Source organism: Lepidothrix coronata, unplaced genomic scaffold (assembly GCF_001604755.1).
Source record: "Lepidothrix coronata isolate B3197 unplaced genomic scaffold, Lepidothrix_coronata-1.0 Scaffold93, whole genome shotgun sequence".
Taxonomy (NCBI): domain Eukaryota; kingdom Metazoa; phylum Chordata; class Aves; order Passeriformes; family Pipridae; genus Lepidothrix; species Lepidothrix coronata.
In genome coordinates, this window is record NW_016690273.1 from 2,036,812 (window position 1) to 2,064,428 (window position 27,617).

The window sequence follows — 27,617 nt, forward strand, 5'->3', positions numbered from 1 at the left end:
CGCGCGGTCGGGCCGGGCCGCGCGCGCTGCCCGCGAGCCCCGCCATGGCCGCCGCCATCATGGCCGCGCCCTGAGGGCACCCGCCGGCACCGCCGCCCGCAACGACAGCACCGCCCGCAGCGCCGCCCGCCCGCCCGCCAGCGCCGACATGGAGGCCGTCAACGCCTTCAACCAGGAGGTGGGAGCGCGGGGCGGGGGACACACACACACGGCACACACGGCGGCCGCCATCGCGCACCGCCCCCCCCACTTCGGCCCCGCGCTTCCGGCAGGGCCCTGCCCGGCTCCGCCGCCTGTGAGGGGCCCGGCTCGGCCCGGCGGGGAGCGGCGCTCCGGGGGAAAATGGAGGCGAGCGCGGCCGGGCCCCGCGGCCTTGCAGGGGCCGCCCCGCGCGGGCCCGGCCCGGGGGGGAAGCGGCGTTGGAGGGATCTGTGCGGGGATCTCTGTGTCCCCTCGCTGCCCCCGCGCCTTCACTGCCACCGCCTCGCTGTCCTCCCGCTCCCGGGCTCCTCCTCGCACCGCCGGCAGCGGGAACCCCGTTCCGATCCCTGTTCCGGGATCGCTGCCGGGAGTCGTTCCCGGCCGTGCGTGTCGTTTTGGAGCTGGGGCGAAGCCGCGTTTCGGGGCTGGTGTTCCCTCGTAGTGCCTTGGACGGTGTGACACTGGAGCGGGAGGGGGGATCTCTGGGCGCCTGGGATGTGACTGAGGGATCGACGCCAGCACTGGGCACAGAGGAGGCTGAAAACCATTTACTCTCCTTTCGTGCCACGCTCCCTGCCTTCTCTTTTTTTTTTTTTTTTTTTTTTTTTTTTTTTTTTTTTTGGTTCCTGGATCGGCCGATGGGAGTTGGAATCAAAGCGGAGCGTGGCGGTTTTTCGTGCAATAAACAGCAATGTAATTTAGCCCTTCCTCTATAAAGTTTTTTGACACGTGACTTAAAAACGATGGTTAGTTGTTGGTCGTACATCCCTCTCAGCTGGGCACTGAGGCTTTGCGGGTCCTCCCTAGACAGAAAAGCAGTTAAAGCTCAGCCAGAGGCTGGTCGCAAATATGCGTTGGAAAGTTGGGAGGCTGTGCATTCCTGCAGGACAGGAACGGGAGAAATGGCAGCTGCTCTTCCGTGATGGAGTCAGGGTGCAAAAAGTTCACTCTGCAGTTTCCTGGGATCCCGTGACTGATCCCTGCCTTGGAAACTGGTGTGTTTTGTTCCCTGCCTCTTCCTGTAGGAAAGGTGGGATGCTCTGGCTTGATGCAGAGAGGAATCCGAGTGAAATCCTGATGTCTGAAAGAGAGCAAAGCATCAGATTTTTTGCTTGGATATCAATTATGGGGGAGAAAAGGGTCCTTGCTGAAGTTCCTGTTGTGCAGTCACTTGTGTGTGTGACGGGTTCCTGGGACTGGACGTGTGTGGAGCAGCCTGGGAATGAGCTCAGGGTCTGTGTGGTTCCTGCCCTGTCCTCTCTCAGGAGGGGTGTTTGTAGTGTTGGCAGAGCGCATAAAGTCCAGTTCTCAGACGGGTCTCTTCACTTGCTGCCTGGAGCAGCACAAACTGAAATGGTCTGGGGGGGGGGTAAGATTTAGGGGGAGATACTGTTCTCTTTCACTGAGAAAGCCCAGAAATGTCCATTTTACAAAGGTCTGAGTGTTGTTCCAACAGTGATGGGAACAGCCCAGGCTGGGGAGGCTGTGAGGGCTGGTTTTGTCTGTACAGCTCGGTGTTGTGAGGCCTTCAGAGGTGCCAGTCCCAGTCACTTAAGGGTTAATTATTTTATTGGGAGTGGAGCGGCTCCAGCAGTGAAGATGGGGGCAGCTACAAAGTATCCCGTAGGCCAAGAATTCCTGGACTTGCTGGCTCTACAATACCAGGGAATTGTGGGTTTATCATGGAACTCCCAAGTGCAGCAGCCCCGGGATTGGAGCTGCACTTCCCGTGCGTGCTGGAGGTGATTCTCTCCTGGCTCTGCTTCCATGTCAGCTCTGCCTGAAGGAGGAGATGCCACTTACTGCAGGTGATCCCACCATTTGGGATTTTTTTGGGGTGGGTTTGGTGTTTGCAGCAATTCTTTGAATGGTGGGAGGCCCAAGTTCAAAGCAGGGCTGTAAATTAGGCATGCTCGAAGCTGCTGGGTTGGTGTCTCCTCTTGGATAAAAGAGCTTGGGGAGGGAGAGGAGTGAGTTTGGCTCTGGCAGTGGGTGGGAACTCGCTGGGGTTGTGTAATTTGATCCTGTTTGATTGTGGTGCCGTTCCCTCAGTCCCGGTCTTTGAGCCTCTCTTTTGAATGCAAGTTTGTCAATAAATGTCCTCTTCAAAATCCTCCTGTTTCTACAGGAGCAAGCCCAGGTTTTGTGTTTGCTGCTCCATCTTTATCCAGCTGTAGTTTGAGCAGATTCCTCCAGCTGAATAGGAGGGATTGGACAGGGCTGTGGTGCGTTTCCTCTGAGGAATTCAGTTCCAACTGGATCCTGCACTGTTAGGTGCATATATTATGTTACATTAGTGACACAGTATAAATAAATCACCAAAGGTAACTGGATAATGGACAGAACTTTGTTATGCTTTTAGGAAAACAAGCAAACATTTTTCTAAAAACAAAACAAAAAAACCCCAAACAGAAAAAATCCCACCCCCAAAACAGAAGCAAACAAAACCCCTCACCAAAACAGCTGCCACGGTTTATAAATCCTTGGCATGTTTCAGTTTAGGGGATGTATGTTTCCTTTTCTTTAATCTGAAAAACTTGAGGCATAGTTATAAAAGTTAGAAAAAGAGGTTTTGTTTTTTTTTTGCGCAGTCTTGCTGCTGGAAATAGGAAAAAAGCGCCAACTTTCTTGTTTTGTAATCTTTTATTTGTGTTGAGTAATGCATCCTGTTCCTTTAATGGTGTGTCTCAGGTTGACAGTAGTTAATCTGTACCACTGAAACATTTGATATCCCACCTAAAGGTGCCCAGAGACAATGAGGTGGCAGATCTTGTGGGCTGTTTGTTCCAAGCTGGAGCTGCAGGTTCCTTCTTTGCTGTTGGCCCTTGTTCAGGGCACTGGGCAGTTGGGGTTTTGATCCAGCCTGGCTGGTTTATGCCAATGGCAAGGCTTTATTTTGCCTGTTCTATTACAGTCTTCCCCTCCCTCCCCAGGTGCTATAAATAGAGGCTGGCAGGATATCCTTCCCAGTGGTTCTCCAGCAGTTGCTGGAGCTCGGGATCCCCGGTGAGAGTCTGGATGTGCAGGGAAAAGCAGCAAGGACACAACTACCAGCATCTGGCTGGAGTCTCTTGCCTCTGCACTGAACTTGTTTCCAGGAATACTGGAAGCTGTGACATTCCAGTAGGGATTCCTGGTAAGAGAAGTAAGACAAGCAGTATTTCCAGGAGATGTGTTGGACATGAGAGCCCTGCCCTGGCCCCGAGAGCTGCATTTCCAAACCATTTCTGCAGAAAACAAAACTCTCTTCTGTGTGTACTTCCATGATGTCATTTTCAGATGAGGATCCCTTGTGAAGATGTTTCTCCCCAGTGTTTCAGGATTTGTGGAAGGCCCTTCTGGGCCACAGAAGTGGCTGAGTCGCTGAAGTGCTGTTTGGCTTCATTGCCTGGGGGTCATATCTGGTCAAATCTAAATGTCACTTTATTTTCCCAAGAATACAGCCTGACAGCTGTGGGTGTTATGGTGATCTCTTACCTCCAGCAGCACCTGATGCTAGTGGTCAAGCATTTAAAACTTGCTGATCATCTGAGATAGGGAATGATCTGTTGCTAAGCTCTTTCTCCTTTCCTTAGCTCGAGGAAGAACCTGAGGAGGACAGGAAGCAGCAAGTTCTTTAGAGGAAGGAAAATGTACAGGGCCAGCAGAATTCCTTTGGATTTTCTAAAACACCTACCCTTTTAAAGTTTTGTTAACAAAATAGTGTGGTGTCTGTGCTTGTTGGTCATGTCTTCCATCATCCTTTTTCTTCTGTAGGCACACAAACAAGTAACTACAATTATATACCCATAAGTGTCCGGTGATTTGCCGTGTCTCGTGTTTTCTAAATGCATAAATAAAACACATTCCAAAAGCTGGTGAATGAATGTACTGACTGTGGCTGAAGCCTGCTTTGGGAAGTGTTTTTGGACACCTAAGGCTCGATTGAATCATTGAGGGCGTGTTAGACTGCTCTGGAAATTGGAGAAGGGGAGGTTGAATGAGGTGTCCTGACAGTGACCTGAGTGCTTGATACCCACTAATCACTAAACACTGTGTTTGTTTTAGTAGGTGCTTCTCTCCGTGCTGCTGCTGTGCTGGGGGGTTGATTTAATGAGTGTATAAAACAGACCCGTAGCTCTTTATTTGCAAATAAAGAGACCTTTTTATGGCAGAGGCACTTCAGCAAGAGAGCAAAGCCAGGGAAGCCAGTTCAAGCCCTAAAAGGTATTTTTACCTTCCTACCGGGTTATCTCATGCTTAAAACAGATAAATAGACTTAAGATTGTACATCAAGCCCGGTAAATTTTAAAATAGTGGTTTTCAGGTTCCTATGTAAAATAGACCAGCAAAGGGCATTAACTGTAGAATGACAGGAGTTAATAATCTGCTGCTCAAAAGGCTGAGAACTAAAGGCCATCATCATCCTTGTCCTGTTTCCCACCCCTCCTGGCACCTCCTGAGCTGGAGCAGGGGCACAGTTGTAGCTGAAAGGTGTCTTGGTTCACTTCTTCCATGTGTTTTCTGTGGTGCTTCTGTACTTCACGTAAAGTTTTAATTTTGGGGCTCACTATGTTAGTTAGTCTCCCTTTTGCTGTCCTGCCATGGTTTAATGAATAGCTCCCCTTTGTTATTAAAGAGCATTTATCAGCCTGAAAACGAGCAGGTGAATTTTCTGCCTTTTAAGCTCTTTGCTTTACAGATACTTTAGAGTTTCCTTCCGTGCTGCTGTGAAAAGTACCCAGAAATACTCTTAAATCAATATTGTGTATTGTGGCTGGAGTTTAGTGGGCTCTTTAATACCTCCACTTCTTTTGTGTCAACATCCTCCGATCCTGCAGTTATGGTCAGTGAAAGCAGAAGGTCAGAGCATTCTAGGGACAGGCTCCTGTTGTGAGGCAGGACATGGGAAATGCTCTCAAGCCACAGATTTTCATTGCCTGTGTTGCATCCATCACAGTGATTTTTTAAATAGTGTAAACTTTTGTGTCCAGGTTGTTCCTTGGGCTGATCATGGTGCCCTTGGAGGAACTGGATTTATTATTGTGAGAACAATCCTCTGAAAATAAGGGTGTTTTTTTTGGTGTATTGCTTTGGGCAATGTGTGTGGAGGAAGATCCCAGTCTAATTGAACATATGGAAATGTAAATTCATGGGTGGCTTACTGAGCAGCTCCCCCTTCTACCAGTGAAAAGCCATGAGGGACTTGTAAGGGTGATAAATTTTAGATTTACCTGTGTTTAAAACGTGGTGTAGACACATTTAACCAATACTGAGAATTAAATAAAAATCAGCATTAAACTAGTCATTTGATATTTGAAGATTTCGGGTAACTTGAAAAAAGTAGGAAAGTTCTGTTGTAAAATTCCAAGAGATGGTGATGGGGAGGGTGAAGAGAGGGCAAATAATTTATTTTATATATATACACACACATGCACATGCATATATGTACTGTAGGTGTATTTACGTATGTATGTGTGCCTTTGTCCTCCCTGGCAGTTTTTCTCCTTGGATTTTTATTTTTTCCATGTTTCCCCCAATTGCAGTGTCAAACTTGAGATACTTTAAAGATACTTCTCTTTATATTTTTGCTGCCCCTTGTTTCTTGTTACCTTGGGCCCTGCTCTGAGCCCTCCCAGTTTCCTGGGGGGTCTCTCCTTGTGTTCCTGACATACAAAGTGCTGCTTTCACACCAGCTCCTTTGTTCTTACTATGTGGGACTGGATCCTGTTGCTGGAGGACCAGTTGCTTCTCCACGTGCAAAGGAAAGGATGTGGAATGCCTGTCTTAATGTTGGCTGCTTTTTTCCTCCTCTGTCTGTTTTTGAGCCTTCTGGTGCTTCGTTGTGGGTGTTGGGCTTTCGATTTCTCTTCCCCTTTCATTACAGCTTAAAACAGATTTTCCTGAGTTTTAATAATATTACTGACTTAGTTCATTGAGAGTCTTTGCACTTATTTTAAAGCAATTAAGTCCCAATTTAAAACAAGATTTGTTTTTAAAACCAAGTCAGCTCACAGACTCCTCTCTCCGTCTTTTATCTGACAGTTTTTTATTTGTCCATGCTGTGATTTCTCATCAAGCTGAAATATGTTTAACAGTTAAAATGGCTTTAAAAGTCCAACATTCTGGCATTGGAACTGGCATTTTATGGAGATGGATAATGAGAATCCATGGTCTTGTGTTGGTGCTGGAAAAGGCATCTGGCTACCACTGTCTTGAACGACAGTTTTTCTTCTGTCACATCTCCTGGAATAGGAATTGAATTAAGAAAGTAAATACCTTGTTGCCAGCTCTCTGTGTTTTATGGGTGTAAGGCCTCCCTTTGTCCTGCTGAAAGCCTGGTTAGCAAATTACTTGCCTTATTTGGCCAAATTTTTTTGTCTTCTTCATTGATTTTTTTTCCTTGACCGAGACAGTGAATAAATCTGTGCAACTTGGTCACTTCAACAGTATCTTGGAACTTAAATCAATTAAAATTAGAAGTAGAAGAAATTTTTAAATGACATCTTACTTTCCATAACAGTGACAAATGAAGACACTTGTATTCTCTTATTTTGCTTTGTGGCACATAATTGATGACACTTTTGACTAGTGTTCAAGGGCTCAATTTTTTCTTTATTGTAAAGGGCAAAATGAAATTATGTAACACAAAGCACTTTTTCCCCTGTGATTTGTGAGGAATTATTTCAAGGTAAAAACAACTCTGTGTGTGTAGAAGCCTTGCAGATCTCAGTGTTGTTTTGCCATAAGAACACAGTGCAGTGCACGGGGTGGTTTTGGCAGCTGGTTATTTTGCAGTGAGAATTTCCAAGAGCAGCTTGTGGAGCTGATAGAATTCACTGCAGATCCAGAGAGGGATCCCGAGGGATCTGGAGGGCAGTGCAATGTGCATTGGAATCTGGGGTCTCTGGTGTGTGTACATGTGAGTGCCAGGCTGTTACTGACAACAGATCTCCCCAAATCCCTCAGTTCCCTGTTCTTTTAAAACATTCCACACGGATGGAATGTCATGTCACAGTGTTCAGGTGGTGCTGGGATCCTGGGGAAAGTGTATCCAGATGTCTTCATGGATGATTCCCCAACTCTGTGTGCCAGTTTTAGTTTCCCTCATCTCTGAAATGTAAAGCTAATGCTTATTTTCAGTTATGGTGTGTGTAGATATATACATATATATACATACATACATACATATATATATATACACACACTCACACACATACATATCATCTGTAAAGACCAGTAACTCCTGAAAACGTCCTTGAGGAATGAACTTTCCCCTGGGTGACCTATGAAGAATAAGGCAGCAGTTTGTAAAAGAGCAAAATAGGTTTGTAAAATAGCAAGTTCTCTCAGGGCCAGCCAGCAATGTGGCCAGCACAGTGTGGGATATCAAAAATCCCTCACCCACCTGAAATGTCTTTTTTGGTGAATTCCTTAAGCTTCAGAACACATTTCTAATGTTTGTTTTGTTTTCTCTGTTCAGCTCTTTTCACTGATGGAGATGAAACCTCCTATTTCCCGAGCAAAGATGATTCTCATCACAAAAGCTGCCATTAAAGCTATTAAGGTAAAGTACAACAGGCACAAACACCAAACTGTAAACAGCAGCAATGTTTTATTATTTCACTTCTGAAGTAAATATTCAGGATTTCCCAGTCTCAGGGATGGTTTATTCTGGTTGGCGTTAAGGCTGTTGTGTAGAAACAAGTGGGTGGTGAACATCATCTCTTGGTTTTGGACTGGGAGCGTGATGCCAGCTTGGTTTTTATATTTTTTTTTGGGTCATTGCTTTTTAATGCTACATCCACTAGGGTGTTGTGATTCTTGTGAAATAAAATTTTAACTGTTGCAGGGTGCAACTGCACTTTATTAGCACGTGGAAATGCTGGTCCTGCGTAGAAAGTAACTCCAGAAAGCTTTCACTTACTCACTGACACCACACTGCTGGCAGAAAGGATGCCTTGGGTCTGGGTCTCCCCCATGAAATCCTTTTCTCTGTGCTTTAATTAATTAATTTAGCTTGATAGCATCCTGCCTTTTAGAATGTGACTACCATATTCTGTACTTTTTCCAAAGTGGTAATAAGCACAAAGAGTGAAAACACTTCCAGAATGATGTGCCACTGTTCAGTAGCTGATATGTAGCTAATGTATGTTATTTATTTTCCAGCTCTACAAGCATGTTGTCCAGATTGTGGAGAAGTTTATCAAAAAGGTAAACAAAAATAATAAAAAAATCTATTGATAAAGTTATTGTCTGCATCCTTTATTAGATATTGCCAATAAATAACCAGAAAGGCTTCTGTTACTCAGGGATTGAGGGGGGAAATCAACCTGGTTTGTTAGGATTTTATACATTTTGGTATCACTTTTGTATATATAACCTCATTTTAGTTTTCCATCATACATTAATGGGAGGGGAAGCAAATTGTGAAATTTTTCTCTACCCAGCAGCTGGGGAGGAAACTGGAGGTACTGAACTTAAAATTAATTGTCACTAACTTAATCCTTACTTTCAGAAATGGCAGTTTTCATGCTTGCCTGGGCATGTAGAGCAACAGGCTGGAATGCAGTGCTCCCTTTCTCCCCAGGAGCAGATTTCCTGGGAATATCCCTGCCTGATGGACAATTCTTGTTGTGTTTCAGTGCAAACCAGAGTACAAAGTCCCTGGGCTGTACGTGATTGACTCCATTGTTCGTCAGTCCCGGCACCAGTTTGGAACAGACAAAGATGTTTTTGGGCCAAGATTCTCTAAAAATATTACTGCCACATTCCAGTATTTGTATCTGTGTCCATCTGAAGACAAGGTATGACTGTCACTCCCCAAGTGTTGCTGTGCATTGGTCATGGTGTTTGCTCTCCTGGGACAGTGAACTGGGTGATTCTCTGTCCCTGGGAGGGACTGTTGCTGTAGGAAAGGGTAAAACGGGCTGAGGAAGATGATCAAAGGTGATAGTTGAATGCAAGTTGGAGTTAAAAGATATATTTTGCCTACCCTCATCAGCTTTGCCTGTGCAGACAGTTCAGCACTGTGTGGTTACTGTGCCAAAAGCTTTTCCTCTTGAGGTTGCTTCAGGAAAACTTCCTCTGGAAGGCAGTGTCTCCCACAAAAAGGAGGTGTTGCAGGAGCAGCTCTGGTTTTGTAGGCAGTGATGGTTCTGCTCACAAAAGTTTTCTAAGAAAATCATTGTGTTGGTTTCATCAGTCTTTCCCAGTCCTGTACTTGAGGGTTTCATTGCTGTTCTCCATTGCCAACACTGGTTTAAGGCCTTGTTTTTCTTAGTTCTGCTGTACTTGTTGATAGAACAGAGGCTCAGAAAGTGTCCTGAATTCCTGATGGTCCTGGTTGTTACCAACAGAAAATGACTTTTGTTCCCTGGCAGGAAAATCCAAGATAAGTATGTTTCAGAAGTTGCCAGTTGGTTTCCAGAAAAACACCTCTTCGCTTTTTCTCTGTAAAATACTCCTTTTCTACCTGACTTCTTCCCCAACTTTCTAAATAAGCTTTTTGTAAAGCTTTGATGTTCATAGTTCTCTAATGTGGTACATTTAGACCTTCAGGCTTTGAATCTGATATCCTGGAGCTCCTGGGTTAATACCTTGGTGAAAAAGAGCAGTCCCTTCTCCTTTCTGTTTCTGTGCTTACCATTTTGTTCACATAAATGAATTAGGCTGTCCATCTCCTTCATGGGGCTACTTGATATAGGGAATAATATTATTTATAACATGCTTGCTTTGATGGATTTCCAGTTTCTAAACCAAAAAGCCTGATCTGCAGATACACGACAACCGTGGTTGATGTCTGAAGATAATGCTACTTTTTTTTTTTTTTAAACAGCCTTTCTGTAAGATTAATGTGACTGAAAACAGGACTATTAAATTTACTCATTCTTTGGCCTTCATTCTATTTTCAGGTCTTCTGGAGAGATAGCATTTTATTGCTTTGATATTCTGCTGTTTTCAAGTTTAACTGTTTTTTCAGACCAAAATCTTATTTAAAAATAGACTATTTCAGGTTTCTCTCTCACTGATGTTATTTTAGCAAACATTTTGTAAAATTCTTGAATCACTTAGCTAATGAAGGTAGAGGTGGATTTGCATGGGTGTAGATAACTGAGTCACTGTGAGACATTTGATTGTTGAAACAAGAAGGGACAGAATCAATTCATTCCAAGTAAAAAGTATTTGAAGCTTATATGTCTGCAGGTGAGATGACTAAACCTACAAAAGGACAGCAATACAACATGTATTCTGACTTCTACCTGCCTGAATATTCCAACTGAAGCAACACAACTAGTGTGACATTGTTTTAGTGCTGGGCTAAAGAAGGAAAGGCTAATTTCCAGCTTGTTCCTGAGAGCTGCGTTGTTCTTCATGTCAAAAGAAAAAAAAGAAATGAGCTTAAAATAACAGCTGACAATCAGAGATTCTAAATTAATCCTTCTGCAGTGATCTGTGAGGATGTTTCCCACTTGCTTTCCTGATCTTTTGAGCAGTGATGGAGATGGTTTCTGGAGTCAACACAGAATTGGTTGGGTTAGGGATAAAATCAAGGAAGCAATCCTCAGCCTGGCTTTGAAGTGCTGTTCTGGTGTTTCCTGGTGTGATTGCCCCTCTCTTCCTTAGGGCTTTCCAGCTTGTCTTCCTTTTCTCTTTGTGGTCACATGGGTTGGTTGGTTCAACCCTTGGTGACCATCTGTGAAGAAATGGGGCTGAAGTGATGTCCTCGATTATTCATCAGACCTGGATTTCTGACTGCCCAGAACAGTTTTAGGAAAGTGTCACAAATTGCTTTTTATTAAAGCAGACAGTAAAATAAGTTGGCAGTTTTAATTTTAACCATGTAAAAGGTGTTGCTGCCCTGTGTCACGACACAAGGTTTGTTAAATTGGTGTGCCTGGTTATGTTGTGTGCTGTTCAAACCTTTCTTCTCCACATACAGAAGATAAACTGGGACTTTGTTAATGAGAGCTGGATTCAGCATTGGTGCTTACTTTTGTTTCAACAGAGTAAAATAGTCCGTGTCCTGAACCTTTGGCAGAAAAATGGAGTATTTAAAATTGAAATAATTCAGCCTCTTCTGGATATGGCAGCAGGAACTAGTGCCACTGCCCCAATGGCAGAGAATGCTACTAACAATGAAGGTAGGAATGAACATTTTAACTTCTGCCTTCAAAGGGCAAATGGCAATACCTCTTTGCTTTCACAGGAAAGCACCTGCTCTTAGTTCCAGCAGCAACATGTCCATAAACTTACCTTTGTTGTCACAATTAAGTGGAGCAGCTGAACTTATTTTGAATAAATGCTGATACTGTGCCTGGTGAGCACTTAATTGGAAAATACCTGAAATATGTATCACAGATATTCATGTGCACATACATATGTGGACACTTACAGATGACTTCTGTGTCCCCTCTTAAACAAGTACTTTTTCTTTTGCTTTGAAATATTTGTCTGTTGTATCTCAGTTTTCCAATTCTGATGTAATTTTTTAATGTAGAATCCAGATGAGTAAAGTGGGATCTTACATGTTAAGAGCTTTGTCTTTCTTTGGATCAGTTTAGTACCTGAAAGCAGCAGCTGTCGGTGTCTCAGTGTGAGCCCCGGGACACTTTAACTGGTGTTTCACATCCAGATTCTCGAACAGTGCAGTTCTGTCTGGGCCTTTGCACGGGCTGGAAAGCACTGACCCACAGAGCAGAGCAGGGAGGGCCTGCCCACAGTGCTGCACTGACCTATTTTGTGCTCCATGAAAAGCTGGCAGTGAGGTTATGGAGCAGTGGAGGAGAATACACATTCCACAATTCCCTCTTTCTCCAGAGGGCCTGTGTTTTGGCTCTGCACTCTGTGTTTCACGCTGAGCTCTGGTAACCTCCTTATTCATTGTGTACCTTGGAGTAGGACTGGGAAAAGTGGAATGGAGTGAGGGAGGGGTGGTGACAGACAACAAAATAGTGATGCTCAGCAGCACAAGTGGGAGCCTCTCCAGCTGTGTTTAGGGAAGTGTATCCCATGAAATGTGGTGGCTGTGCAGTTTCATTCTGCTGGGACAGGCACTGCCCTTCCAGCTGAGTGTCCTCACTGGTGGCAAACAGGTTGGCTGCCTTCTGCAGAGATTTTCAGTGAGATTATTCACATGCACCAGAGGGGATAATTTGGCCCTGAAATAAATATGCTAATGAATAATAATAAATATATTAATGCGTTATGTGAGATACAATCTGTTTAGCCCATAGAGAGAAGAATGCGAATTTTCTCCCTTGAGCAAGAAAATATCCTTCTGAATATATACAGGAAATAAGTGGGGAGTTACTTCATGCTTAAGAACAACCATATACCTTTTTGCAGTATTTTTATATTGCATTTCACTTCTGGGAAAATATTAAACACGTTTGTCTCTGCTTGCTGCTTGTCAACACTGGAGTTATTTGAAGTACAAACAGAGGAATGGCTTTAAAGGAGATGGTATTGCAAGGCAAACGTGTTTGCTTAGTATTTCAAACTAAATATTTTTATCTGTGGAGTTTCTTTAACTGTCACTCCTTGTACAGCTCTATTATGTCCATTAAAACAAATTTGCTAAAGAATAGTAACTTGCTCACAGTGTGGAGGAATTGATGGTATTATTGCTAATTTACCTCGTACTGGCAAAATGTTTATTAAAATAGGCATTTTAATGTAAAGCAAAGAGAATGAGAAAGCTACATATGTAGCCAAAGCTGTCAACGTGTCCTAGAGTGTGATCTCAATTTCAGTAAAGCTCCTGGAAATGGGAGTCTTTTCCTGGAAGAATGAGTAAAAGTAATTTTTCTGGTGGGAGGATTTATCCATCAGCTGCAGGTGTGGCTTGTGCCTGTGCAAAAGGGGCACGTGAACAGACCTTACCAAAGAAAATGAGCTGCCTGTGAGATAATCTCTAATTATTACCAGAATTCTCAGAAAAAGTTCAGTTCCTGCTAGAAAATAGAAAATGTTAGGAGGAACTCAGTTGCTCTTCAGATGAGCCATGAGCCCAGAACCATCACACAGTGATGATGCTCGTTGCCTCACGCTGTTGGAGTCAGAGCTGTTCTTAACTTGGACACTTACAAACAGGGAGCCGTGCTCTAAAATTCCATGTGGGACCAGCTTCCAGATGGGCCTTTTTTCTTTCCTGGTGCATACAGTGTGCACGTGTGGGCAGTGGCTGGGGCAGTTCATGGCAAAGCAAACGGAATGTGCAGTTGGGGTGGTGTAAATAAGGAATTTTGTGTTAAAGAGGGGCTTGTGGCCAGGCCCTTGTTTTGAGGAGGCAGGTGAAGAGCAGGGTGAGTGTTCTGGAGTGACACAGCCCTTCCTCTGCTCCTGTGGATCCCTCAGGTTCGCCGCCCCCTCCGGCAAAGGTCCCCTCAGAGCCCCCTCAGGTGACTGCGAACTCAGTGCCCACCGTGCCACAGCTGCCCAGCTCCGATGCCTTCGCAGCTGTAGCTCAGCTGTTCCAGACAACACAAGGACAACAGGTAACCTGCTTGTTGGTTCCCTTCTAACTCCAGCTTTTACATGAAACGAGGGGAGAAAATGATGGAATTAATATCCCCCGTTTGAAGCAAAGCAAAGAGCCTCCTTAAGGTCTTCAGTGGAGTCAAAGAGTACTTGAATTATCTGTGACCCTTCCATCCAGTAATTGTGGTATTTGGGGAAAATACAGTTAAATATCCCATATTGTTAGTTGTGAATTGATGCAGTTACGAAGTTTCCAGGACAAGTGGAATATAAGAAAGAAAATGTGGAGTGCTGTTGTTCAGTCCACTAAGCACTTGCAGTGCTGAGGGGCCTGAGTCCTACAATGTTGGGATCTGCTGAATTTTGCCACTGAAGTATTTAAAAAGTGACTCTTGATCTTGCTAGAGTTCTCTCTAGTTCAGTCAAGTTACTGGTATTCATCCTGTGCCATAGTCTGGTTTGACATAAAAGTTATATCCTACAACTCTTTTGATGCTTTGTGTTTATATCAGAACATATTCTTAATACTACCTTGTGGTTTTGTAGCTTCAGCAAATCCTGCAGACTTTCCAGCAGCCTCAGAAGCCCCAGTCACCGGTCATAGACAACACTGTGATGGCTCAGGTTCAAGCTATTACTGCTCAGCTGAAAACCACAGCAGCTCAGGCACCAGAGCAAAAAGCTGCTTTCCCAGCACCTGAGCAGAAAACATCGTTTGACAAAGTAAGCCTTGGTTTGTTCTGTGTTGAACCTCCCCAGAACACAACTGTGGGGATGGTACCTCAGTGTCCTGTGTTAGTTTTTAATTTTGTTTCTTCTCTTTTTCCATTTGGAGGTTGGCTTCCTGCTTTTATGGCCTTTGCATTTTCTGAAGCTGAAGAAAACTAGTTTTGGACAGTTTTTATTCTGTATTAGAACATAGGTTTTTATTTTTCCCCCATTCTAACCTTGTCTTGAATTCCAGAGCTGTTAGATATGCAGTAAAACTGTGATAGTAAAGATATTTTGGCTGCCAGTTCTGTCAGATACAGAAAAAATAGTGGGCACAATGTGATTTCTTTCAGAAACTTCTAGATCGGTTTGACTATGATGATGAACCAGAAGCAGCGGAAGATGCAAAGAAAGAAGATTCAGCTCCTTCCCCTTCAGTGTCTCAGCCGGCTTTGTAAGTTGTGTGTCATAACAAAACTAAGAAATTTTTGTTCTAAAAGATTTTTAGGTTAGAAAGTGGATTAAAATTCGAAGTTACTTCAGTGCTTAACTGTTACAGCCCAAATTTAAAACACTGTTAACAATTTCTGTTAACAATTTTTGGCGGGGTGGTTTTTATGTCTCTTCACTTTGATGATGTGGTGTGGGTTTATGTAACGTCACTGATTGAGGACTGTGTTCTGTAGAGAAAAGCTTAGCTTGGATTTCAGGATGTGTTTATTGCACAACTGAGTGTGTCAGGGCATTGTTAGTGATCGGCTGGATTGCTTTGCTGGCTGGGGAAAAGATGCTATTCCAAACATTTTGATGGTTTTAACTACTTAAGAAATGAAGATTGGCTTAAGGTTCTCGAACATTCAGTCCCCCCACAAACGAGCTCAGAGTCCTGTTTCCCTTTTGCTGTGCGTTATGATAAAGTCTGGAATGCCATGACCACATCCCAGTTTTCTCCACAGGACCCCTCTCTCATTCAGTGCACAGGCTGGATGGTGCTCAATGCCGGGGTTAGTCCATATTTCTTTTTTCCCTGCTTCAGTCCGTGGCCCTATGTCTTACTTTCTGTATCTGCATCCAAACCCTGCTCTCAAAACCAGAACCACTAACACTCTCATCAGCTTTCTTACTGTGTCTCTCACCTCCAGCACTTTTATGTTTCACAAGTACTAGTTAATTAAAATGCCTTTGAAGGAAATTGGTGGTATTTTCCCTAGAGTACAGGTGAACTCTGGAGTACAGAGAGATGAGGTAGGTCACACATAAGCACTGCTTGTGCCTGCCCAGCCAGAGGCTTTTGGGCATGTTTATGTTGTGCTGGCAGCACTTCAGAGCCTCTGTCTTTAGCACCTCACACTTGTGCAAGATGTCCCTGAAGGTGGAATTCCAGTATTCCCAGTATGGGCACACAAACTCAGTCATTCTCTCTATGAAAAACAGATCTGTCCAGAACTTCTGCAGAGTTTTGTGGCACCCGTGTCTTCAAATAGTGCAAAGCTCCATTTCCCATCACCGTGAAATTCCTGTATCCTCCTGAAATCCAGTTCAGTTTCCTGCAGGCAGGTCCTGTTACCTGCAGAGCCCTCCTGAGTTCCCTGAGCACTGTCCATGCTGTGTGTTGAATCAGGAAGGGATTGGCATCGCTGTAATCCTGCTGTGATACACATCCTGTGCTCCTCTGCCCTATTTCCTCCCAAACCAAGGTGGTTGTTAACAGCAAAAGTACAGCCAGTTTATTTTCCTTGAGGAAAATGTTGCTTCTTTTGTTCCCAGAAGAGGAACTGGAGAGGAAGAAGTTTAGCCTAAGGCAGACAACCTTCCTGAAACATTTCCATAGGCTGAGATCTTTGTAAGTCAGGGGAGAGAGGGAGGCTCTAACCTTTGTGTAGCATTGCTTTAAGTGATAAAGGACTACTCTTAGAGTGGAAAAAAGATAAGGAAGCCACTCTTTCTCTTTTTTTTTTCTTTTTGTTGGAAATGGGATCATAGTAGAGATACTTTTTCGGTTTAAAATTACAGCAAGGCTGTGTAAATGTGTATAGAAATCTGGAAAATAAAGAGATCTGTGTATGTACTGACTTGTCTCACTAAAATATTCCTGGTTTCAGTGGGTTTCCAGCAGAAGGCATGCAACAGCCAGTATTTCCTCAGCTCCCAAATATGGATCCTTTCCAGCAGCGGATGATGGGAATACAGCAGGATCCAATGCGTCACCAGGTAACTTCAGGTTCTCCCTCGTCCCTCTCTGGTGTTTTCTATCTTTTGCTTGTTTTCTTTGGTGGAGAAATAAGGAAGTGGTTTTGCTATTGTGAAGAGTGAATGTGGCTTAGCCCTCAATTTTTCTAAAGAAACATATCTTTGTTCTCTGTCCCAGTCAGGCTTTGAAGAACAAGATTGTTTTCTACATCTAAATGCTTGACCTACTTCATCTTTCCCCCATCTTTTATTGTGACTTTGGAGCACAGATACAACTTAACTTGAGCAAACTGGGAAAGCCAATGTAATTTCTTTTCCTAGCTGGATTTTTTTTTTTTTTTTATTCTCTAAAGGTCCCACTTCCTCCTAATGGGCAAATGCCAGGTTTTGGTCTCCTGCCTACCCCCCAGTTCCCACCCATGGCTCAGCCTGTGATTCCACCAGCAGCACCTGTGCAGCCAACTTTCCAGTCTCCTTTTCCAGTCCAGACTGAGTCACACATGCAGAAACCCCATCAGCAGGTGAGGAGCCTTTGCAGTAAACAAAGTAACTTAAATGCTCTCAGACATGTGTTTTTCAAATGTATATGGATTGTGCAGGAGCAGAAGTGTCAGGATATCCAGGACAAGAGCTGGCTGTGAGGGTGGCTCCATTGGGACATGGTTGGATTAAGCTGGGGGGCTCCAGGACGAGTCTGGCAAAACCAGCATGTGTGTGCTTTCTGCTTCCTCATCTTCCCTCTCCTGTCTCCATCATATTTCAGGAATATTTTGTGCCATGGAATTCTGACAATGCAATCTTCTTGTGTGAAGAAACCGCCTGGAAAAGTTAATTTGTAAGGGCCTGGTAGAATGTGAATGTAGTGGAAATGGACTCAAAATCTGTAACAACTTAAAATCCAAGTAAATGCTTTGGTTCCTAAGGGTTTTCAGGATATGTAGGTTCAGTAACTGGCTGCTATTAAGAAGAAATCAAAGAGCAAGTCTATTCGTGAGCCTATATATGTGTGTGTATATATATATATATTTAAAAGTTTATTTGCCTCTTTTGTTCCAAGAAAAGGAAATCCTGAACTGAGAAATAGAGATGGTACCAAGCTGTGATATCACAGATTGTAGAAATCAGTTCTTGCTTTGACTTAGAATAAAAGGACAATTCTCAAGAGTGTCTTTGTAATTAGTTTTTTTAGTCTAGAATTCTGTTGAATCAGTACATTTCGAGAGAGGGCTTTTTTAGGTGTTCCCTGCTGGGGTCATATAATGAAAACTTCAATTTATTTTAAAATTTAAATTAAAATTTAAAGTCTAGGCAGGATGCATTTATGTTCTGGAATGGGAAGCTGTGGAAGATTTGGGGTAGGAAGGAAGAACTGTGTTGGAATTAGTTTTTTTTTTTTTAAGCAAGTTCTTGCATTTTATGTATTGCTTTGACTTTCTGCTTCATTTTTCAAATTTCTTACAGTGTGCTTACATACAGGGCTTAAAGTAGTTTTTAGTAATGTCTTGGAGAAGAGCTGTAGTAAACCTCACTTTGCCTGTAGCTTTGACACAGCAGGATCCACCGACTGACTTTAAGGAGAATAATCATATTCTGTGGAGATGGACTGAAATATGGAAAAAAGATAATATGCAAATTGAAAACAAGAGTTGTTCAGATTATTTCTATGCTGTGTTTTCAGTGGTTGTGTTAAGTACATGTAATACTGGACCCTCTCTCTGTCAGTGACACAGAGCAGAGGTGAGGCTTCTGAGGGAGAGCCACGTTACTCTTTAATTTCACACATTTGAATATTCAGTGTAATTTTAGTGCTGTTACATAATTTAGTCTTGGCATAAAAAGAAATAAAATACTTGTGCTGCTCACCCATAACACCAGTCAACTTCATATTTTAGGATATGGAAGTGGAGCAGCCACCTGTTCAGGAGGGCAAACGGCACGTTTCTGACAGCAGGAAGTCGAGATCTAGATCTGCATCAAGGTAAATCAGTGAAAGCTCTTTTAGTGCAGAAATGAGAGCTGGATTAGTGACTAAGAATTATGAACCCCTGAAAGTCATCTCCCCTCTGAGGGAAGTTGGGTATCTCTGCAGTTCTCTTACTGGGAGAGAGTAACTTCAAGCCTGTCAATAAACTCCCATTTCAGTGGCAGAATTCACTGGAAATCTCTTTTTTAGCCGTTTTTTTTTGTAGAACCAATAAACATTTTGCTCACCGATGTGACACACGTGGCTTTGGTTCACACCAGGTCCCCCAAGAGGAAACGCTCCAGGTCTGGCTCCCGGTCCCGGCGCTCCCGTCACCGGCGCTCCCGGTCGCGCTCCCGGGACCGGCGCCGACACTCCCCAAAGTCACGCTCCCAGGAAAGGCGGGAACGGGAGCGGGAGAGGGAGCGCAGGTCCAAGGGCCTCCCCCAGATCAAGTCAGAAACTGTCAGTGGTAAGTTCATTCTTTCTTTTATTGTGGATGCAACTTTGCAAATACCAGTAACTACCACTTTTTTGAGCAATATTCTTTACATTGTTGTGTTCCTCTTCCTTGGGTCTCCAAGATTCATCCAGACAGAAAAAAAGTAAACTGCACTGTGACTTGTTTTCTGAGCTGTAAAGCTGGTAGGACTTAAATTCACATCCCTGCACTTCCTTTACTCATAGTAGACAGTTTGGCATTTTTGGAATATCTCCAAGTTGGAAATACTTTGGCTATAAATGAGAAGAAAAAGTTGCAGCCCCATGTTTTTATTTTCCTTCCTTTGGGACCTGCAAGCTAAAGCAGATTAAATAACAAGTTGAGTTGGTTGTAAATTATTACAATTTTTCTAATTATTCAGTGTTGTGTGTCTCTCAGACCTGGAGGGGAGCTTTGACCTGGAAAACACAGGCTGAAATAATCTGAAGTAATCTTGGCTTTGCCTGTGTTTATAGACCAAACATAGTAGTTGTCTTCTGAATATGCCTTTGGAATGTGGAATCTTCTCTGGGGTCATCATGTAAAATGAAAGCATTCTCTTATGTCTCATGTAAGAGACACACAAACTTGAAGAGTTTTAACAAGCCAAAACCTAGTGAGTGACAATTCCAGTAGTGTAAAAGGACTGCAGGGCCTTGGCAGCTGTTCACGGAAAGCTCCCTGGCAGTGGTGTGAGATGTGCCTCTGCCAGCACCTCTCCCAGGTTGTCACTTAGTGCTGTCACAGTTTGCAGTTTTGTATCACTTACTGGGCAAAACGTGGCTGAGTATTAAATGTTGCTGTGCTAAAGTGCAGCCAGTGTGATACTTTGAGCTCAGTTGCTGGTTTATTACCCCGAATTCAGCATGAAGTGAGATAAATGGGCTGCTTACTCTGTCCTGTAAGAGGAGCTTGTGTCAGTAATGGCTCTCCCAACCTGAGTTAACTCTCTGTTGCAGTTTGTAGTACCACACTTTGGGTAGGACAGCTTGACAAGAGGACAACTCAGCAGGATGTTGGAAGTCTTTTGGAAGAGTTTGGCCCCATTGAGTCGATCAATGTGAGTAATAAATGCTGCAGTGTGAGCTACTTTGATAGGCTTGGTTACAAAAAGTGTTTCCAGGCTGCTCTAAGACAGCTTTATTTTTATAAATTCCAAAGAGTTGAGCTCTCACTTCCTGCATGTTGTGCTTTTTAATGTGTAGACTCAAATTAGTTTGGCTGAGTTGTAGACAAAGAACGGAGTTGCTTTGGGTTCTTGCAATTTAAAAATGCAAATAAAACAGAGAAGATTATGCCATTTTCATAAAAATCCTGCCTTCTCTGGAGAATGAGGAAGAGCTAGATGCCTGCAGAATTACATCCTGTGCTGCTAAGTTCATCTGCTCCATTTTGTTTGAGTACAGAAATGTGGACCCTCAGCTGGTGTTATTTTAGCCATAAACACAGAACTGTTGTTTTGTTTAGCTGTATTTAAGGATATTTTATATGTATAAATATATAAATGCATACATATAAATATATAAATAATAGCTGTTAAAATTTCATTGAAACAAACAAAAAGAAGCGACTGCAATTTTCTTCCTACTCCAAATTTTGTAAAACAACATAGGAGATTTTTCTCAAATTCATTATAAATAATAAAAATTATTCCAAAGCTGCAGATAGACCCGAGTGTGGAGGTGCAGCTGCCAGCTCATGGTATATGGAATGAAGGGGGGGGTATTGGTGTGTCTTCCAATGAGGTAATTGATTGCCAGACCACAGCATTTACGTGTTTAGCAGTTTGAAAAGATTAAATATACCAGAGTCAGCCATATTTTAGAGTTTAAAGCTTTCCACTTCAGAAGTTGTGGAATTTTTAGTTTATTAGAAATGTGTACTTCCTGAAGATAGTGGCTTTCTTGGCCTCTTAAATTATATTCCCTTCCATACTTCCATAGCCCTTTTTGGAACACCCTCTGATGTCCCAGCTTGCTGTAACTGAACACTTGTGTGTTGTTCATTGCTTTTTTATTTGCAAAACCAATTTTGTTCCTTAAACCCCAACCAGATGATCCCCCCCAGAGGATGTGCCTACATTGTCATGGTGCACAGACAAGATGCCAACAGAGCCCTCCAGAAACTGAGCCGAGGGAACTTCAAAGTCAACCAGAAATCCATCAAGGTACTGCTTGGAAAATGTCAGGATTTCTAAAGCTGCTGGAATTACTGTCATCCTTTCTTATCTGTTGTTGGATATTTGTCTCATAAGAGTTTCATTACATATGATAATCCTACAAAGATACTAATAAATAAGGAAGGATGCATTAAATTAGTGAAGTTCTTCCTTCTGTGGAACATCATATTAGAGTCCTCCAAGGGGAACTGGAATTAATCTTAGTGGCTGGGGAACATGGGAAGAAACTGGCTTTATACATTTTTACAAATAGTGAGCAAAACTCAAGCCAAGGAAAAAGAACTAAGTCTGCTTTAAAAAAAAAACAACTTACTTCAGTGTTGTAACTGTTTTAGTTACTGTCTTTGCCTTTTAGCCCCAAATGGTAGTGCTGTTTTGTGAGAAAGAAATATGAAATGCCTTAAAATGGAAACATTTGCCTGACTTACATGTATTTTCTCCCCCTCCAAGATTGCATGGGCTCTGAATAAAGGAATAAAGCCAGACTACAAGCAGTACTGGGATGTGGAGTTAGGTGTGACTTACATACCGTGGGACAAAGTCAAACCTGAAGATCTTGAAAGCTTCTGTGAAGGGGGAATGCTGGACAATGAAACTCTTAGTCCAGGTACAGCAGTGCTGCATGTTCAGTTGTGTGCAGTTAGTGAAGCTTTTATTTCAGGGTTGGGTCATTCTGTCCAATTTTTTTAATTATTTCTTTTTATTATTGTCAGAAATATGTATACATGCTTCTTATCTGAGTAGTTTCAATTAGGTCCTTTTCTAAACATCAGCAAACATGTTTCACCTCTCTGCTCCCTCTGAGCTGATCCTTGTCTGTTGGGATTTTGTGTTGTACAGAGTGGAAGGGAATCCCCAAGAAGTCTGAAAATGAAGTAGCTCAGAACGGAGGCGCAGAAGCTGCACACAATGAACCAGTGTCACCTATACCCAAAGCTTTACCTGTCCCCATCCCTGTCCCCATGCCTGCACCAATAACAGTACCTCCTCCACAGGTGAGAGTTGTTCCTCATTAACTTGGGATAAAGAAACAAAAACTTACTTTACATGATAATTCAGGGAGGAGATGCCATGAATGGTAACTCTGTTCTCTCAGTCAAAGAGAAATTACTGCAGTAGAGGTTTTTTTATTGATGGGCTGAATTGCATCTTCAGTTTGGTGATTGGCTTTTTTTTGTTTGTTTTCCTAATAATTTTCCCCTAAGAAAAAACTTTTCTATTGATAGATACACAGTTACTTTAATATCAGTCGTTTCTCGTTGCTTTTAAAATAGTAGTATCCCTTCTCCCAGACAGGAGGGAGTATGAATAAAACTGTCTTGCATCTTGAGAAAGTGTGATTTATGAACTACAATGTGGCAGGCACTCACAGAAGATCAAGAATTCAAATGATTTGAAGACATGTATAATTTAGCCAGTTATGGGATTTGAGAACATAATATGTTGAATTATGGGTTGTTTTGACACATGACTCTTGATGTGCTATAAACTATTATTTAGTAAATGAACAGTAAGTCAAACTTATAATTTCAGGAAGTTTAGTAGCCATTAACTGTATTAAATAGCAGTGATTTTGTTTATTTTCCTTAAATCCATGCTGAAAAAGGAAGTGTCAAGAATGAGCTTCTGCTGCAGGATTCCCACAACTGATTATTTTCTCACTTCCTGACCTTCCCTTCCCTTGTGCTTTCTCCTCCCTTTCTCCATTCCAGTCTCCTCCTTAGAAAACAATTCTCCCTCTAGTTATTTTTTCCATGTTGATCCCAGTTTGCTGCATCCCTCCCCAGATTTGCTGTTTCTGATATCATCATTTTGATTATCAAACTGTAATAGCACAGATTTAGTGTGCCTGGGCTGAGTAACGCTGATAAGGAACCCGAAGCAGGTTCTTTCAGTCCTGAGAATAAAACAGCAAAAGCTTGTCCTTCTTTCCTCTAGAAATAAAAAGTTATGAGGGGTCTTGGTGTTCTGAAATGTTGCTGGTCATGGAGGTGGTCAGTTATGGTCACTTGGGCACACAGCTCTTCTTTGCTTTATTAAATCCATTCTAAGTGCAGAGCATGTTTTTGATTGGATTTTTTCCTTTTGATTCCCACACATTTATTGTAGTTTCTGTAATAAGCTCAAAAATATGAGACTAAGGACCAACTTATTTAAATCAGAGCTAATTTAAATTCAGAGCTTGATATAAATCAGAATTAAAGAGGAAAAAAAAGGAAAAAATCACTATATTATAGTGTATAAACTCAGGTAGTAAGAAGGAAACAAGCAAAGGTTTTTAGTTGCTCCAAAGTCATGTGCACTGCATTGGATCCTCCTGGATGGAAATGAATCCCAGCCAGTGTGTGAAAGGTGTGTGGAGGTGAGCCACCAACATACATTAAAACCCATTTACCACAGAGAAGAATTTTTCTCTAATTATAAAGGTAAACAAGATTGGTGTTGATCTTGTGAGTGGCAGGAGTTCTTTGAGTGCTAATTAGGTCTCTTACACAAGCCTCACTTGCTGCGGAGGAATTTTAGGTTGTTTAAATGTTCCTGTTGTGCTGGGCAAAGCAGAGATCCCAGTGGGACAGGGAATCACCCGTTCAGTCTTGGGGTAACACGTTTTTCCCCTTCCTTTTTCCTTAGGTTCCACCACATCCCTCGGGGCCTCCTGTGGTTGGTGCACTCCAACCACCTGCTTTCACAGCCCCTTTAGGAATCCCCCCTCCTGGATTTGCTCCCGGGGTGCCGCCCCCGCCGCCGCCCCCGTTCTTACGGCCTGGATTCAACCCTCTGCATTTACCCCCAGGTACGTGGGGGGTGGTTCATTCACCCTGTGCTCTGCTGACCCCAGAGCACAGACCCAGCTGCACTGGGGTGTTGTGCCAAAGGGGCACTCAGGGGGCATCTGTATTTTGTAGGCTTCCTTCCTCCTGGGCCGCCACCACCTATAACCCCTCCGGTGTCTGTCCCGCACACTCCGGCAGTGAACATCCCAAACTGTAAGTGTTGGAGCCCTGTGGGAGGCAGGGGTCGTGCAGCAGGAATTGCTGCTGGTGGTTAATGTGTCCATGCCTTGTTCCTCAGCTACAGCAACGGGTGGGAGTGAGGACACTACAAAGGAGTCGTCTGTAGGAAATCCCATCCCAGTAGTTTCTGGAGGCAGAGGGAATGCTGAAACCACCGATAGTTCCAAAATCTATGGGACTGTTCCACCTCCTGTAGCACCTACTAATGTCCCTGCTCCTGTCACCCAGGCCGTCCCACTCCTTGGTAAGTGCTCTCTTGTGTAAGTTCTGCACTTCGTTGTTCCCTAAATTTAAAATACCATTTTGATTTAGCTGCTGACTTAGACTCCAGGGGAAAGGAAGCACGTTTTTCTCAACTTCTTGAAACTTCTGCCCTTCTGTTGGCTTTGAAATCACTTTTAGAGGCTTGATTTTGCACAGAAGAAGCAGTTTCATTTATTATTGAAGATATTTTCTGAAGAAACAAAGCTGTAATGTTTAAGTTACAAATTAAAATGCTGTCTACTTTTAGCAAGTGGATGTTTATATAGGATAGAAAATGAACTTTAAACAACACATCTGACATATGAACCAGGTTTTAGACTCAACTATTACATGTATAAAATTAACTTATTAACTATTTTTAGTGTATTTTTTTAAATCTGTGAGGATGTGGCACATACTTTTTTAATATATGGAATAAATTGTTTTAATAAAACAGAAAGCCTAAAGCTTTTATTCAGCCTTGCAGTATTACAGGTTTGGAAACCTTTGTAGGAATATATTATTAAATTGCCAAATGGTATTTTGATTACAAAACCAAAGTAGCTTGGGTATGTTGCATAAATTACTTTCCCCAACATGGTACAAACCTGGTCAGATTTTGAAAGGGAGTATGAACTGTTTAATGGTACAGAGCTCTGCTAAATGTTTACTTTAGGATGGCCTTTGATGGGCCAGTGTCAAGAATTGCCTCAGAAGACTTGTTACCTATGTATTTTAGTGAGATTATTGCATTTATGGGATTTCAGACCTCTAAATGACAGCTTAACGAATGAAAAAGTTAATTTTGTGTCAGTGGGTTTCTGCCCAGAACTTTACAATGTACACAGAAACTCACACCTTCATGGTGAATTGCACTTTTTGTGATGGCAGCACAGCACTACCAGAATTTTGGAGTTTTATGGGACTGTGTCTTGTACAGCAGAACCTGAATTTCTTATTCCAAGGCTGTGGAATGTATGAAGTTCCTCTGCCCTTTGCTGGACCGCTGCACATGTAATAAAAAGGTTTTACAACCTGAAGATTGAATTAAATTAGACACCCACATCGGTTCCTTGGGCAGCAACTGCTTTTTATTCTTACAAATCCCAGGAAGCTGAATTTGAGAAATCTGGAAGTCAAGAACTTGCCTTTGTTTTTTTTTTTGTGAACTTGTTCTCGGAGTGGTTGAGGCAAGTAAAGTGCACGTGATCAGAGTGACTTCTCTCAATGTTCAGGCTCAGGTTTTCTGAGCTCACAGAGCAGTGCTGGAGTAGTGGCTGAGATCTGTGTGTTTGCTTAAGCAGTAGCATTGGATGTTGATGGGTGTCTTATTTCAAGAAGTTATTTATAATCAAGGGGTTACATAAAACCCTTCCATCCTGATGTTCTGGAGTTGTGGGGACTGCTCACAGTCTGATACAAGATACAAGGAAACCAGAAGAAACATTATAATGTGATGTGATTTAAGAGAAAAGATTAATATCAGCTATCTTGGCTTTTTTGAACCACTCAGTAAGTTGGCACAAATTAAACTCTCCTTAAAAGCACTTTGATTCACTCCTGCATTGAATGGATGCATGGATGACCTGCACCAGGCCAAGCTCAAGGGATGGAGGTGGTTGGGAAGAGACTATCAGAGAGATCTAAACTTCTCCTTGCTTGGGATCACCTTCTGTAACCTGTACAACACACAGGAGCTCTTTAATAACTTTTGTAACTCCAGAATGAAGCTTCTTTCTGTTCAGTTTTTATATGGAAGACATGTTACAAAGTAATTCTAAATGGATTAACATTTCATACAGTTTCTCTTATAAATTCTGTCTCATCTCCACTGATTTCCTTCGTGCCTTCAATGTAATTCCTTCATCACTTCCAGCAAGGACATGGTTGTGCTTCAGGGGAGTGATCCCTTGTGGACATTGGGTCTGGATTTTTTGTGCCTTTTTCTAAAAAGCACCCTCAGGTTGTTATAATTTAGTTTGTCCTTGATCACACTCGCTGCTGTTACACCTCCCTGTTCATTAGAACAACACACTCCAGGCTGTGATGGCTCAGGGAGTGAGCACTCAGGGAATTTTCAACCACCTGCAGAGCAGGTATTTTTAGGTTCCTTCTATGTGTGCCTGTTGCAGGAAACAACAGCTTTTAAATCCTTTTGGAGTGGACAACGTGTTCTTAGTGCTGAGCAAATGTTTTAACTTGGGCCAGTAACAAACTGTAGATGCAGTGTTTGGAATATTCAGATTCTGTGATCCGGGTGAAATACAACCTATTGCAGTTTGTAGGGTCTTTTTACCCAAATTCCTACCAGGATAATGACATGTAATCAAAGCTTAGTTATCCTGGAGTTCCCACCGAACTTGGCATTCATTTCCTGGTAGTGCAAGCTCAGTCATTAAGTCTTTGCTCCCTTGCTGGCTTGTTCTCAAGTGTTTTTTGTAATCTGCATTAAATCATAAAACAGATACGACATTCTCTGAGCCCCTCTGAGTGTGGCTGTTACAAAGTGTTGGGATTGGTGGTGAGTTATTTCAGCTGTGACTCTGCAACCACCCTCCGGTTTGGGATGGGTTTTCCTACCTCAGTCCTGCTCCCTCCTGAGCACACACAGTGCAAGGTCTGAGGGCCTGTAACTGGGCAGCACCAGTGACAGTTATAAATAACGTGAGTTGCGAAGGCAGTGTGTGGTTTTACACATCCAAAACAACACAGAAGAGCAGGTAAAAAGGATGAGGTTTCTGTCTTGACTACGAGAAGCTGGTCAGTAAATCACCTCAGGGTCTGCCTCCGGGCTCAAGGAGTTCTTACCCAGTGTGGGAAACCAGTGTTATTTACTGCCTTTCTCTGCATGACACAACAAAGGCTCTAAATCTTCTCAGACCTGTCACCACGTGCGTCTGTACCATGAATTTTCCTGAGCATTTTCAGTAAACAAGGGTGTGTTTCTGGACAGTTCTGCAAGTTTTTATTTGGTGAGGAAACTCTGGTCGTGCTTCTACAGCTGATTTAGCCTTGACATTGAAGGGGGCTGATATTCAAAGAGTGTTCAGAGTGAAAGAGGGGGAGTTCCAGGTACCATTATGCTGCTTCAGTGCTGCAGTTTGTGGAGAAATTAAATTACTTGTACTTATTAAATGTGAAACTTTTCTCTCTTGCCTCATGTTCCTGCTGTTG

The 27,617-nt window shown here is 42.8% G+C and overlaps 1 protein-coding gene across 2 annotated transcripts in view; it reads left to right on the forward strand.

Annotated features, from left to right (window-relative positions):
- The first annotated feature begins 95 nt into the window (after nt 1-95).
- SCAF4 (SR-related CTD associated factor 4) overlaps nt 96-27,617 on the forward strand; it is a 29,885-nt gene continuing 2,363 nt past the window's right edge. Inside the window, exons 1-20 of one of the 2 annotated variants that reach the window (XM_017821908.1) lie at nt 96-178; nt 7,664-7,747; nt 8,350-8,394; nt 8,826-8,987; nt 11,189-11,324; nt 13,540-13,679; nt 14,209-14,385; nt 14,727-14,827; nt 15,330-15,377; nt 16,476-16,584; nt 16,917-17,084; nt 18,456-18,541; nt 18,808-18,998; nt 19,967-20,067; nt 21,061-21,174; nt 21,637-21,793; nt 22,027-22,181; nt 23,818-23,980; nt 24,093-24,173; nt 24,259-24,444. In XM_017821908.1, coding sequence (XP_017677397.1) covers nt 149-178; nt 7,664-7,747; nt 8,350-8,394; nt 8,826-8,987; nt 11,189-11,324; nt 13,540-13,679; nt 14,209-14,385; nt 14,727-14,827; nt 15,330-15,377; nt 16,476-16,584; nt 16,917-17,084; nt 18,456-18,541; nt 18,808-18,998; nt 19,967-20,067; nt 21,061-21,174; nt 21,637-21,793; nt 22,027-22,181; nt 23,818-23,980; nt 24,093-24,173; nt 24,259-24,444 — 2,434 coding nt within the window. In that variant the 5' untranslated portion in view covers nt 96-148. The remainder of the gene's footprint in view (nt 179-7,663; nt 7,748-8,349; nt 8,395-8,825; nt 8,988-11,188; nt 11,325-13,539; nt 13,680-14,208; nt 14,386-14,726; nt 14,828-15,329; nt 15,378-16,475; nt 16,585-16,916; nt 17,085-18,455; nt 18,542-18,807; nt 18,999-19,966; nt 20,068-21,060; nt 21,175-21,636; nt 21,794-22,026; nt 22,182-23,817; nt 23,981-24,092; nt 24,174-24,258; nt 24,445-27,617) is intronic. The other variant, XM_017821909.1, reaches the window with a different exon arrangement.